Genomic DNA, 14,383 nt, shown 5'->3' on the forward strand with positions numbered 1-14,383 from the left:
GTGTCCTTGCTGGTCATGACAACCATGTCAGCTGTTTAGGTGTAACTGATGATGGCATGGCTGTGGCAACAGGCTCTTGAGACAGTTTTCTTCGAATCTGGAATTAACAGTGTTGTACGTATTTTCTGTTCTCCGTTGGTACCTGGAGAAATCAATGCTACAGCCTATAGCTGTGAAAAAAAATTCTGCCTTGTATTTGCAGGTGAACATTTTTCTATTGAGATTATTATATACAAAAAGAAACTTTCAGTAAACTACAAAAAAAAAGCAAAGGTGCTTACTAAGATCAAAAGGGCCCCAGTGCATTAATTTGAGGAGTTCGGTTAATTTAGCCTTGAATTTTTGCTTGTCCTCAAGTCTAATTTTTTATTTTGTATAGAACAGAATGTACATGTTAGAACAGAATGTACATGTTATCGCAGCCTCTATCATGTTTGATTGTATGTATTTGAATTTTTAAAGAACTTCATTGGTAACTTCGTATACCTGTCACAGTTCTGAGCTTTATAATGGAAGAACTAGGCACAGTAATAGGTGGAAGTGGTACTTACATTTGGAGAATATCTCCTTGAATTCTGACCATCCTTTTCAGTATAAAAGAGATCCTGATTGCTTAATGTTTAAGAATGCTGATAGGCCTGGATGCCACCGAGGCAAGTCCTTTCAGTTATCGTTGGTTCCTGGCACACCCTTTGCCATCTGATTAATCTCCAAAAACGCTCACATTCAGTTCTTTGAGGGGGCAGATAATCTGAAGGCCAGGGAGTAGAGATGTTTCTTTGCCATTTAAGACATACATAAGAAACTTTAACTAGAATTTATTGTATTAATAAAAAGTAGATAGCAGTAATAGCACATAAATGGTCCTTAGCATTTTTAAAGGCTAGTTATGATCAAATGACATTTGAGTAGCCCTCTAAATGGTCAATTGAATTTTTTTCTATTGATTTAATATCCTGGAACTGAGTTAGTAGGATACTCATTATTCACAAGTTTGATGAACACTGGATTGTCACTGCACGTGAAGAGTCTGTCCCAGTGTCTTCTGTCAGCATACATCTGGATGGGAAGCATAGTGTGACAGTGTTACATTTTTGAGAGAAATGTTAAAGTTAACCAATGATTAAACCCAACCCAGTGCCCTTGAGTCGATTCCAACTCAAATAGCCCTACTTTATGAGTTTTATGTTCTTGTAATATAAAGTCTGAATTGATATAAGCTTTTTTTTACTTGTGCCTTCAAATTTCTTAAAATGAGACATTTAAGCTTTTTGCTGTTCTGTAGGATTTCTCCTCTTAGCACAAAAGAGTGCTTTCTAAGTGGTTTTGCTTCAAAGAATGCCTAGATCTCAGCCAAAAGAAAAACTCCTAAAGCAATTCTTGAAGGAGTCAGAGAAATATATATACTGAGCAGTTCTTCTGTTTGTCAGTGGTATACTGTGTCTGTTACTAGGAAGAAAACAGGCCCCCCTGAATTTTAAACAGAGATACTTTTCTCCCTGGATTTTTTCTTACAAATAAATCTAAATGATGGATAGTAGAAGATTGTTGGTCTTAATGGGGAAAGTTAGTTAGAAATGCAGTGTTTTGTAACTTAGTGAATTGTTTTAAGTTATTGTTGAGATAGATCACTGTAAACTTTTGGTCACTTGTAACCCTAATCTGAATACTCCCAAATTTTACCCGTAAGTTTCCATTTTTATATTGTGAATGTGCTAACTAGTGCATCAACTAATGGAGTATCATTTTTCTCTATTGAGGTCAGTTTTTATTAGAGAATAAAATGGATAAAAGCAGATTATAATATAGGACCAAACTAGAATATTTTAGATGGCAGGAATGAATGTATATTTCTATTTTTGTTAGTATCTATGAACTTTTTTCTAGTACTATTTATGAACTATATCTCTTCATAAGGAGCAGCTCTTTGAGACAAGGCAAGATTTTAAAGGAATTTCCAATAAAATGGGGGAGGGAGGAGTTTGCCATGTAGCTCAGCAAATCATTCCCCAAAATAACTTCATGTATAGTATCTTTCTACTTTGAATGTTATTCTAGTAACAAGGTACTTTAGTCAAAGATTTTTTTGGAGAGGTGTTTAAAGCAATTCCCTTAATTGAATATGTCCTAGGCAACTTGAAAACCCTATCTAACACTTGTGGCAAATTATACATATGACAGAATAATCTCATTATGTCTTAGTTATCCAGTGCTGCTGTAACAGAAATACCACAGGTGGATGACTTTAACAAACAGAAATTTATTTTCTCACAATTTTAGGAAGCTGGAACTCAAAATTCAGGGTGCCGGCTCTAGTGAAAGGCTTCTCTGTTGGCTCTGCGGAAGGTCCTTGTCTCTTCAGCTTGTTTCCTGGTTCCTTGGAGATCTCCATGTGGCTTGACATCAGTCTTCCCCCATCTCTGCTTCTTTCACTATTGACTTGACACAACCTATACTAATCCTGTCTCATTAACATAACAAAGACAACCCCTTCCCTAATGGAATAATAACCACAGGCATAGAAGTTAAGATTTACAACACATATTTTTATGGGGACACAATTCAAAACATTCCACTCTGTGGCCTCCAAAAATTCATATCCTTGCTACACACAAAACACATTCACTCCATCACATCATCCCAAAAGTCTTAAATCAACTCCAAGTCCAAAATCTCATCTTCTGAATAAATCAAATATGGGTGAGATGTTAGGCATATTCCCTCCTGGGGCAAAATTCCTCTTCATCTGAGAACCTGTGAAACCTAGAATATAGGTTATCTGCTTCTAAAATACAGTAGCGAAACAGGCACAAGGTAAACATTTCTGTTGCAAATGGGAGAAATTGGAGGAAAAGCAGTGTTAACAGGCATGGACCAAGTCCAACACCCACCAGAGTAAATTACATTAGCTCTTGAGGCTTGAAAATAATCCTCTGTTCTCTGATACCGTCTGGGCAGTGGCCCTGCCCCATGCCCTCTGGATTCTGGGTGGAGGACCCTCGGCCCTGGGCTTCGGCTCCACCTTGTAGGCCCATTGGGATGGCAACTCTGCTCCCTCGGCTTTGGGTGGCCCCCACACCCAGAACCGAGTTGGCGAAGATCCGACTCTTTGAAACCTAGGAGGCTGTGGCGTCACCCTTTGAAACTGAGAAGGCCCTACTTCCTGTGCTCCTTCCAACAGTTCTACCAGCTCTGAGCTGCTCCAGGGATGATCCTTTGCTTTTCTTGGAGGACATCAGGTATAGCTCCTTTGGCCTGTTACCTGCCTACCTAAGGAGCAGACAGCATTCTTTCCTTTCATTCTTTTGCTGTCCCCTTCAGTCTAAGCTGATGGGCTTTCTGCTGTGGTAGTTAGTTAAATCCATCAGTCACAGGCTTAATCTCTAACAAAAGATTGTGTAGCCACATCCTTGGTGAACATTCTAGGGCATGTGTCCATAGTTTGTGCAACAGAATTTTCCAGATCTGTAAGTGCTGTTTTCGTTTTGCACAGTTCATCTTTAAGTCCATCTCTTTCCTCTCGCATTTTACTATAAGCAGCAAGGAGAAACCATGCAGCCCATGGAGTGCCCAGAGGACACACCTTTCACCACAACAGTGAGGTACAAATTTGTGAAGGGAGCCCCAGCATCCTTGAAGACTGCTGTGATTGCTATTTTATGTAAGTCAGATTTGACAGTAGGAACTGCCCTAACTAAATTAAGACACAATTACGGTGCCAGCTAGGAGGCTGTATGTGATTCAAACCAGCATCCACTATATGGTGCTGTTTCTCCCATAGCCAAGATTCTCTGGTCCAGGAATCAAGGGGTGGAAATGGGAGTGGCCCCAGACACTGTTACCCCTAGTGACCCACTCGCAAAATTTTTGCTTCCTTTCCCCACAACCCTATGCTCTGCGGGTCTAGGGGCCTTAGTTCCAAAGGAAGGAATGCTCCCACTTGGAGACACATCACTGATTCCATTGAACTGTATGTTAAGAATTACCTGGCCACTTGTGGCTTCTTATGCCTCTGAATCAACAGGCAAAGGAGTTACCATACTGGCTGATGTGATTGATCCTGATTACCAAGGAAAACTGGATTGGTATTACATAATGGAGGTAAAGAATAGGATGTCTAGAATACAGGAGATCCCTTAGGGTGCCTCTTAGTACTACCATGCCCTGTAATTAAAATAAATGGAAAACTACAGCACCCCAATCCTGACATGACTACTAAATTAGTAGTACTAATGGCTCAGATCCTTCAGGAATGAAGGTTTGGGTCACCCCAACAGGCAAAGAACCATGAGCAGCTGAGGGCAAAGGGAATATGGAATGGGTGGGTGGTAGAAAAAGGTAGTCCTAAATGCCAGCTACAACCACGTTGACTAGTTGCAAAAATATAGACTGTAATTGAGTATTTCTTCCTTGTTTTGATATACTTGTATGTGTCCGTGTGTATATATGTGTATGTGTATGTGTGTATATATATATATATATATATATACACCAAAACCAAACCCCTTGCCGGTGAGTCGATTCTGACTCATAGCACCCCTACAGGACAGAGTAGAACCGCCCCTTAGGGTTTCCAAGGAATGGCTGGTGAATTTGAGCTGCTTTTTGGTTAGCAGCTGAGCACTTAACCCATGTGCCATATGAGGTATTTTTGTTTTGCTTTCTTCCCTCTCTTATCCCATTCCTTATTATAAAATATAAGATGTAAATAGGGCTAGTGCATTTTTTGGTTGTACACGTGTTATATCATCTTAGGTGCAGGTATGACCTTATGATTGTCTTTATTTAGAGATTATGTATGGTTTGAAGAGATGTGTAGAGATGCCAAGTTGACAAGGGGTGGACTCTAATGGTTAGTATGTGTTATCTTGGCTATGCCATGATTCTCAGTATTACGGAATTATCCTACATTTTGTGATCTGATGTTTAAGGGGAGTTTTCTTGGGGTTGTGGCCTGCATCCAACATATATGGACGTTTTGGAAAAGTTCGCTGCCTCCGACTTGTCATTCTCTGACCTTGGTTCTTGGGATGTGAGCCAGCAGCCTTCCACATCACTTGCCAATGCTGGGTTCATCAGCCCTCTGCAACTCCGTAAGTCAGGAGGCTGACCCATGGATTTGAGACTTACCGGCCCCTATAATTTGCGTGAGCCATTTCCTTGAAATAAATCTTTCTCTATATATTTACACATATATGCTTCACTGCTTCTGCTCTCTAGAGAACTCAGCCTAAGACACATTACGTCAGCTACCTTCCTAGTTAAACCTCTGCAAGTGACAGGCGTTCCAGTTGCTAAATATTTTTATTTGCAGTTTGAGTTCAACTGGTTGTCTAATTCTGTTGTGCATGAGACTTCCTGAAATCAGTGAGAATATATAATTTATAGAAACATTGTATAGTCTGACTCTTAGTTTTTCAAGGCTAAAAACATGGCCAAATTTCACTTTAAGGAACGAGTATCATCAAGAATACTGCAGTTATCTGTTACCTATTTTTCTTCTTTGCCTTATAAGAAACATCATAAGGTAAGTGTGCCTCAGTGTTTATTTACGGACTATTTATTTCACTTCATAAAGAGTAAAAAAATATATATATATAAAGAGTAGATCTTTGAAATCTGGCAAGAATATTTTGAATATTTTACTCTTTTCTAAAACAAAGTGATTGCTGTGTGGTTCAGCAAATTCTTTTCAGAAAAGCTGCTTAACAAAGCACTTCTTGCTATCAGTAAGGATTTCTCCTCTACTTTGAGGGACAGACCTGATTTCCATCAGCTCTACTATTAAGGATTTAGATGAAATGCCCAGATTTCCTCCCTAGCTCATTTTATAATCCTGATTCCATGATTACACACACATTACACACCAAGTTAAGTTTCCTCTTCATAAAGGCAAAGATTTGGGCTTAGTATTGCAACTGCAAGGGAGCCTAATAGGCAGCTCTTGCCATTTTAATTTTGACCCAGCTGAACGGATTTACACTGAATGATAATGGTGCCCTAGTCTCCTAGAGATAATGGATGTAGGTGCTTCTGGAATTTTAAAGTTAACCCATTAAAAGAGATGAATCTTGACTTCTCCAGGTGACAAGAATGAAACCTTATTATTGCTAAAAATTACTATGTAATTACTAAAAATTACTTCTAATTCCAGCGATTACTATTGCTAAAAATTTTCCAGTTAACATCACTGCCAGCTCTATAACTGAGGCTCTTCTAATACTTTTGATGTCCAAGATCTAATAGTAAATTAAGACTTTAACCATTTTCAAGTTAATTCAAAGAATTTATGCTTTGCTTACTAGTGAATGTCTCACATTTTAAATTATAAACACAATACTGTTGATGTGTTTGAAACTTACAGAAAGTGATTAAACAATCCCCCAAATGTGCCTGTCATTTCAATACTGAATGTATGGTTTCTTTAATCTTTTAGGGTACAACAGAATAAAGCTTTTCAATTTTTTTTTTTTTTAATTAAGTACTATGTTTAGCTTCTCCTTTCCCTTTTGCCATTGTGGAAACAAAATTTTAAACAATTTCTTAAGTCCTGCTAAAATTGCTTAAACACTCACAGGTTAGACCATCCTTCTTATAAGAAAGGAAGTTAGTTTACAGCACAATGAAACTATTTTGAAATTAGATTCAGTAGAATGAAGAACATTTCAGATTTACTGTTTTTTTCTCCCATTGTTAATTTTGAGTTGCCTCCAAGTGCTATATTTAAAAATATTGGCTACAATAACAGGTACTCATTAAGTTGGTTTGTAGTAGAATGTGTAAGCTAGCATTTCATATTTTAAATAATAACTTATAATCACAGATTGATGGTACATCTTGTATTAAGCAAATGTGTTTGCATGTTGGTAAAATTTCCAAAAAGTCCTTTTTTCTTAAATCCAATTACTGATTTTATAAAATACAATTAGGATAACACAGCATTATGATAAAAATGTTATTATTGATGTTAAATGTGCCCAACAAAATCTTACAATACAGTTGTGTTTTTTGTTTTTTTAATTAATGTAACTTCAGTGATATACTTGGTAGGTACTTCAAGCCTTTTCTGCCTTTTACACAATGGTGCTCTGTCCTGTTCTCTTCTCAAAGCATCCAAACTCTTGTATTGGTGTAACCTTATCCAAAGGCATCCACATCTAAGTGGATTTTTAAAGTTTATTAAAATATTTTCCGCTATTATAACATTCTGAAAATGGTTTTCTTCACCTAGAATAGTTTCTACACACTTGTAGCTGGCTGACTATGAAAATCAGTATTACTAGTTATGGAAGGTAAGCATGCTAGATTCCAGCTTTTCTGTAAGAACTTTAAACCAAGCAGATTGCAGGCTTGTACCATGACTCAGTAGTGCTCTTGGATCTTTTCTTGCACAATGATTCATTTCTTTATTTGTACAGTAGCTCACTGAAATAATGTTGCTGTGAATTGATACTGTGATCAATAAAGTGTTTTTTAACCAGATTTCATTGTAGCATGTTTTAAGTCAATTTTTCATAGGATTAAAAAAATAATAATTACCAGAACCAAACTTCAAGGCCAGTATTTTATGCTCAGCCTAATTCGTTTATCTAAACATGGGTAATTATTATTTTCTGCATGAAAAATTAATGAGCTGTAGGAAGCAGGGGATAAGGAGACTGGACTGCTAATGACCCATCCTTTGGTACCATAAATGTCTTCTGGGTCATCAGAAAGTAAAATTGTTATTCTTTCCCCGAAACTCCCTCAGGATAATTCAGTTCCCTTCTATATGATTTTTTAAATAACCATTCTACTGCTTAAAGTATTGATTAAAAAATGTCATCCCCACAACTCTGGGAATAGAAGGGAGGGATTAATGTCTTAAATTTACTTCAAAATAATGTGGGAGATAAAGCAAGGTTGGCCATGAGTTGATAATTCTTCAAATAGAGTAACAGGCCCATTGGGGTTCATTATGCTTTCTGGCTACTTTTGTCTATGTTCGATAATTTCCGTAATTTTTTTTTTTTAAATTATGATGTGAGCCCACCTTATAATGTGAGTCCACAGCAATGTAGGTTGAAGCAAAGGGCAGGAATAAGCTCCCCTCTGGCACTTTTGATGTTTGTTCTATTGACAGAGAAGAGTACTAGAGAAGTACTGTTATTTGCATAACTAATACGGAAACCATCAGTAATCTGTCATTTTGTCCTACGTTATGCTGGAAGCTCTACCACTGGTACAGGCATACCTCAGAGATACCGCAGGTTCAGTTACAGATCATTGCAATAAAGCAAGTCACGTGAATTTTCTGGTTTCCCAGTGCATATAAAAGTTATGTTTACACTATAGTCTATTAAGTGTGCAATAGCATTATGTCTAAAAAAACAATGTACATACCTTAATTTACAAATACTTTATTACTAAAAAACGCTAACCATCATCTGAGCCTTCAGTGAGTCATAACTTTGCTGGTGGAGGGTCTTGCCGAGATGTTGATGGCTGCTGACTGATCAGGGTGGTGGTTGCTAAAGGTTCGGGTGGCTGTGGGAGTTTCTTAAAACAATACAACAGTGAAGTTTGCCGCATTGATTGACTCTTCCTTTCACGAAAGAGTTCTCTGTAGCATGTGATGCTGTTTGATATCATTTTACCCACAGTAGAACTTCTTTCAAAGTTGGAGTAAACCCTCTCAAACCCTGCCGATGCTTTATCGACTAATTTTTTTTTTAACTAAATCCTTTGTTTTCGTTGCAACAATGTTCACAGCATCTTCACTAGGAGTAGATTCCATCTCAAACCACTTTCCTTGCTCATCCTTAAGAAGCAACTCTGCATCCATTAAAGCGTTATTGTGAGATTGCAGCAATTCAGTCACATCTTCAGGCTCCACTTCTAGTTCTCTTGCTATTTCCACTGCATCTGCAGTTACTTTCTCCACTGAAGTCTTGAACCCTTCAAAGTCATTCATGAAGGTTGGAATCAACTTCTTTCAAACTCCTGTTAATGTTTGATATGTTGATAGTTTGACCTCCCACAAATCACGAATGTTCTTAGTTTCATCTAGCATGGTGAATCCTTTCCAGAAGGTTTTCAATTTACTTTGCCCAGATCCATCAGAGGAATCACTATCTATGGCAGCTATAGCCTTAACAAAATGTATTTCTTAAATCATAAGACTTGAGGGATGTTTTGTTAAAAAAAAAAAAAAACCAAACCCACTGCCGTCGAGTTGATTCCAACTCATAGCGACCCTACAGGAGAGAGTAGAACTGCCCCATAGAGTTTCCAAGGAGCGCCTGGCGGATTTGAACTGCGAACCTCTCAGGTAACAGCCGTAGCACTTAGCCACTACACCACCAGAGTTTCCAGACGTTTTGTTAGCAGGCATGAAAACATTAATCTTGTGCATTGACCAAGTGCATTGTCAATGAGCAGTAATATTTTGAATCTTTTTTTTCTGAGCAGTAGGCCTCAACATTGGGCTTAAAATATTCACTAAGCCATGTTGTAAACAGATGTGCTGTGATCCAGGCTTTGTTGTTCCACTTACAGAGCACACAGTAGATTCAATGTAATTCTTAAGGGCCCTAGGATTTTTGGAATGGCAAATGAGCACTGGCTTAAAGTCACCAGCTGCAAGCCAGGCATTGACTTGTCCTCTAGCTATGAAAGTCCTAGATGGCATCTTCTAACAACATAAGGCTGTTTCATCTATACTGAAAATCCGTTGTTTAGTGTATCCACCTTCATCAGTTAGCTAGATCTAGGTAACTTGCTGCAGCTTCTACAACAGTAATTGGCTCACTTTTAACTATTATGTTACAGAGACGGCTTCTTTCCTTAAACCTCATGAACCAACCTCTGTTAGCTTCAAACTTTTCTTCTGCAGCTTCCTCACCTCTTTCAGCCTTCATAGAATTGAACAGAGTTAGGACCTTTCTCTGGATTAGGTGTAAGGGGGTTTTGTGGCTGATTTGATCTTCTATCTAGACCACTAAAACTTTCTCTGTATCAGCAATAAGGCTGTTTCACTTTATCATTCATACGTTCACTGGTGTAGCACTTTTAATTTCCTTTAAGAACTTTTCTTTTGCATTCACAACTTGGCTAACTGGCGCAAGAGGCCTAGCTTTCGGCCTATCTTGCTTTTCAACATGCCTTCCTAAGCATAATCATTTATAGCTTTTGGTTTAAAGTGAGAGACATGTGACTCTTCACTTAGACACTTGGAGGCCATTGTAGGGTTATTAATTGGCCTAATTTCAATATTGCTGTGTCTCAGGGAATGGAGGCCCAAGGACAGGGAGAGAGGGGAATGGCTGGTCAGTGGAGCAGTCTGAACATACACATTTATCAATTAAGTTCTCCATTTTATATGGGCATGGTTTGTGGCACCCCAAAACAATTACAATTTCTCAGTGCAGGGACCCCAGGTCCAAAGGACGCACCTTTCTCCTGGCTCTTCTTGGTGGCGTGAGGTCCCTCTCCTCTCTGCTTGCTTCTGTGTTACATCTCAAAACAAACTGGCACAAGATACAACTTAATCCTGTAGAATTGTGTCCTGCCTCATTAACATAACTGCCTCTAATCCTGCCTCATTAACATCATAGAGGTAGGATTTACAACAAATAGGAAAATTTCATCAGATCACAAAACAGAGGACAACCACATAATACTGGGAATCATGGCCTGGCCAAGTTAACACGTTTTGGTAGGACACAATTCAATCCATAACATTCCACCCTATGGCCACCAAAAATTCATGTCCTTACCCCATGTAAAACTTTCACCTGTTATCATCCCAAGAGTCTTAACTCCAAGTCCAAATTCCATTTTGGGGAGAAAGTCCTCCTCATTTGTGAAATCTAAGATACACATTATCTGCTTACAAAGTAGACAGAATGGTGGAACAGACACAAGTTAGACATTTCCATTAGAAACGGGAGAAATTGGAGGGAAAGAAGTGGTAAAAGGCACCAAACAAGTCAGCAGAACATGTCAGCTCTCAAGGCTTGAAAATAATCCGTTCTCTGAGACCATTTAGGCAATGGCCCTGCCCTCCAGACACTGGGTGTTGGCCACACTCTTTGGATTCTGGGTGGAGGTCCTTGGCCCTGGGCTTCAGCTCCACCTTCTAGGCCAACTGGGACAGCAGCTCTATTTCCTTGGATTCGGGCAGCCTCATTCTCTTGGTCTGAGTGGCCACCCTGCCCTGGAAGGTCTCGTTCTTCTGCCCCTTGGGCATGGCAGCCCTGCCCCCTCAGCTTCGGGCAGTGGATCTGGTCCCATCCCACTGACACTCGTGAAAGGCAGCCCCACGCTCCGGATCCAAGTTGGTGAAGATCTGACTCTTTGAAAACTTTGAGGCTGTGGCCCCACTATTTGAGGCCCAGCAGGCCATGATTTCACCCTTTGAGACCCCCGAGGTTGTGGCACTACCCTTTGAGATTGAGGCAGCTCTGCTTCCTGTGCCCCTTGTCTCTTCAGCTTCCTCTTCCTAGTTCTTTGGCCTCTCAGTTCCTCGGGCATCTTGGGCTGCCCCAGCTTCTTCCCTGCTCAGGCGTGTGTTCCAAGGCTCTTCAGCTCTACTGGTTAAGTGCCTGGAGGCATCCCACTCTACCAGTAAACTTCGGCCAAAGGCACTCAGCTCTTTTGCTCAGTGGACTGCTCCAGCACCATCTCACACCGGTCTCCTGGTTCTGCTGCTGCTATTTCTTTGCTGCTGTCTGCGATGCCTCTGGTGTTAAAGCTCAAGGTCCTTACTTACTTCTGAGCCCTCACCAGAATTGTCTTTGATGTCCATAATTCTACCAACAGTCTCTTCAGGCAATCTAGACAGCTTTTAGAACTCTTATTGCCTCTACTCATTACTCAGTTCCAAAATTGCTTCCACGTTGTAGGTATCCATTAGAGCAGCACCCACTCTCGGTACCAAATTTGTCTTAGTTATCTAATGCTTCTGTAACAGAAACACAAGTGGATGGCTTTAACAAAGAGAAATTTATTCTCTCACAGTCTAGGAGCCTAGAAGTCCTAATTCAGGGCATCAGCTCCAGATGAAAGCTTTCTCTGTCTGCTCTGGGGGAAGGTCCTTGTCATCAATCTTCTCTTGGATCTAGGAGTTTCCCAGTGCAGGGACCCTGGGTCCGAAGAATGTACTCTTCTCCTGGTTCATCTTCCTTGGACTGTGAGGTCCCTCTCTTCTCTGCTTGCTTCTTTTATATCTCAAAAGAGACTGACTCAAGATACAACTTACTCCTGTAGCTTGTGTCCTGCTTCATTAACATAACTGCCTATAACTCTGCCTCATTAATCACAGAGATCAGGATTTATAACACATAGGAAAATTACATCAGATTACAAAATGGAGGACAACCACCACACAATACTGGGAATCATGGCCTTGCCAAGCTAACACACATTTTGAGGGGACACAATTCAATCTGTAACATATGCCTACAGTATGAAAGATGAAAACTCATTAAATACCAGTATAAATATTACATTTATTACCTACCAGGCAAACAGGTTTATTTTCTTCTTGCAAGCTTGCATACTTGCATTAAAAAAAATGTACTATTTTGTAAAAAGTTTAAGAGTGTACAAAGTTTATAAATAATCCTACAAACATATATAGTAAACAACCAAGTATATGTGCAATTTGAAACTACATCAGCTGTAAATTACATCATTTTTGTATAATTCATGGGCTTGGTCAGAGGTACACTTATTTTTAGACGTAAGGTTTGAGTTTCATTATTTTAGGGTTTCATTTCTAACATTCATACATCTTTCAAATCTGATCAGTTAGGAACTACATTCAAACAAGTAACTGAAAATTTACTATGCCAAAACCACTGTATTAGTAGGCCCCAAACTTCCATGTGCATGAAAATCACTTGGAGAGCTTGCTAAAAGAGATTGTTGGGCCCCAACCCTAGTGTTCCTGATTCAGCAGGTCTTGTATTTCATACAAGTTCCCAACTGATGCTGATGATCCAGGGACCAAACTTCAAGAACCACTGAGGTGACAAACTACTATCCTGTTTCAAAAGTTCAAGTACTTTCTATGTAAAGGTCAAGGCCTTGGCTTGTAACCTATATTAGCAGTACCCAGGGTTAGACATCAGCTTTTCATGTTGTAGTTGCCACCTGCTCCCACTTGGTGGCCTGTACCATTATGTGGGTTATAAATCCACGGCAAAAGCTATAAACAAATATTCACGTGCATATGAATTTGAATACTGCATCCTATTAATCTCACTTGCGTAAACATATAAGTATTTTCGCAAGGCTTCTATGCCCTAAATAATGGTAGTTTCTCCAAAAAATATCTTCAAAAACAGAGTTCCATCTGCTTTGGAAAGATTAAAGATTAAAAAGCATCCAGGAGCCTAAAAGGCACAGAAAAGGAAGTACTGAGTATTAAGAAAAACCTGAAATGTCATCCCTCCCATATAACAGAAGCATAAACTATAAGTGGGATGCTGATTCTCTAACAAGCTTCTAGGTGATTCTTATCTGCTGGTCCTCAGACTGCATTTTGCATAGCGAGGCCCCAGAATAATGTCATTTTTTCACATTCCCATGTAAGTTTCAATCAGTTTTTCAGACAGATAAAGACACAATACTTAAACCCATAAACATTTCGCTAAGGTAGAAAATGCATTAATAATTTTTAGCCTGGCCCTGGCAGTTTCATACAATCAACAGCCTCCCTTGAGGGAAAATTCAGTAAATGCATTCTGAAGAATAGCTTTTTTTGCACATGACTATAATTGCTCCAAGTTCAGACCTCCCATATCTGTGGCTGTTTTTATTATAAACCCCTCGACGAAAACTGACAGAATAGGTCTCCTTACTGGAATCACAGCTGAAGTAAAGTTGAAAATGTTTCTTTAGAAACAGATCAGAAACTTACTAGACCCAAGTAGGAGACTGTTTATAATAACAAACCTTTATACTGTTTTATATCAGTTTTAATGGGAATAAAAGAGGGAATAAAAACAGCACGTATATTAGTGGTTTACATACCTGCCATGATGGCAAAAGTGATTGTAACTTGCATAAATAATACACTCAAGAGTATCCCATATTCCTCCTTGGTGACTACAGCAAGGCAATTTACAAAACAAAAAGTAACTATTCCCATTAAAGCAGACATCAAAAACTAGTTCTGAGAAAGAAGATGAAAGGAGCATTCTCCAACTCCTGGATACCAGGAAGCAGAGTTTTTCTGAATCAAAAACAAAGAAAAGCCCTAATTAAGAGCTCAAGGCCCCACCCCTCAGGGGTACATAGTTGGTTCATTCAGTTGCTTTTAACGAATTAATTATTTTAACATAGCAAATGATTTGGCCTTTTCTGTATCCAAAATTATAACTAAGGACATCAACAC

At 39.1% G+C, this 14,383-nt stretch overlaps 2 protein-coding genes across 5 annotated transcripts in view; one reads left to right on the forward strand and one right to left on the reverse strand.

The window, feature by feature from the left end:
- Positions 1–14,383, forward strand: part of GNB4 (G protein subunit beta 4) — a 52,388-nt gene that overhangs the window by 21,379 nt on the left and 16,626 nt on the right. Inside the window, 1 exon segment of the mRNA XM_010592772.3 lies at positions 1–14,383. This exon segment is cut by the window's right edge and continues 16,626 nt beyond it. Within this exon segment, the coding sequence (XP_010591074.3) occupies positions 1–80 (80 nt within the window). The 3' untranslated portion in view covers positions 81–14,383.
- The window catches only part of MFN1 (mitofusin 1), a 41,988-nt gene continuing 40,082 nt past the window's right edge, over positions 12,478–14,383 (reverse strand). For all 4 annotated transcript variants that reach the window (XM_064279734.1, XM_064279736.1, XM_064279740.1 and 1 more), the window contains one exon: positions 12,478–14,383. This exon is cut by the window's right edge and continues 252 nt beyond it. The gene's annotated coding sequence lies outside the window, so the exon portion shown is untranslated.

This window comes from Loxodonta africana, chromosome 1 (assembly GCF_030014295.1).
Source record: "Loxodonta africana isolate mLoxAfr1 chromosome 1, mLoxAfr1.hap2, whole genome shotgun sequence".
Classification (NCBI taxonomy): domain Eukaryota; kingdom Metazoa; phylum Chordata; class Mammalia; order Proboscidea; family Elephantidae; genus Loxodonta; species Loxodonta africana.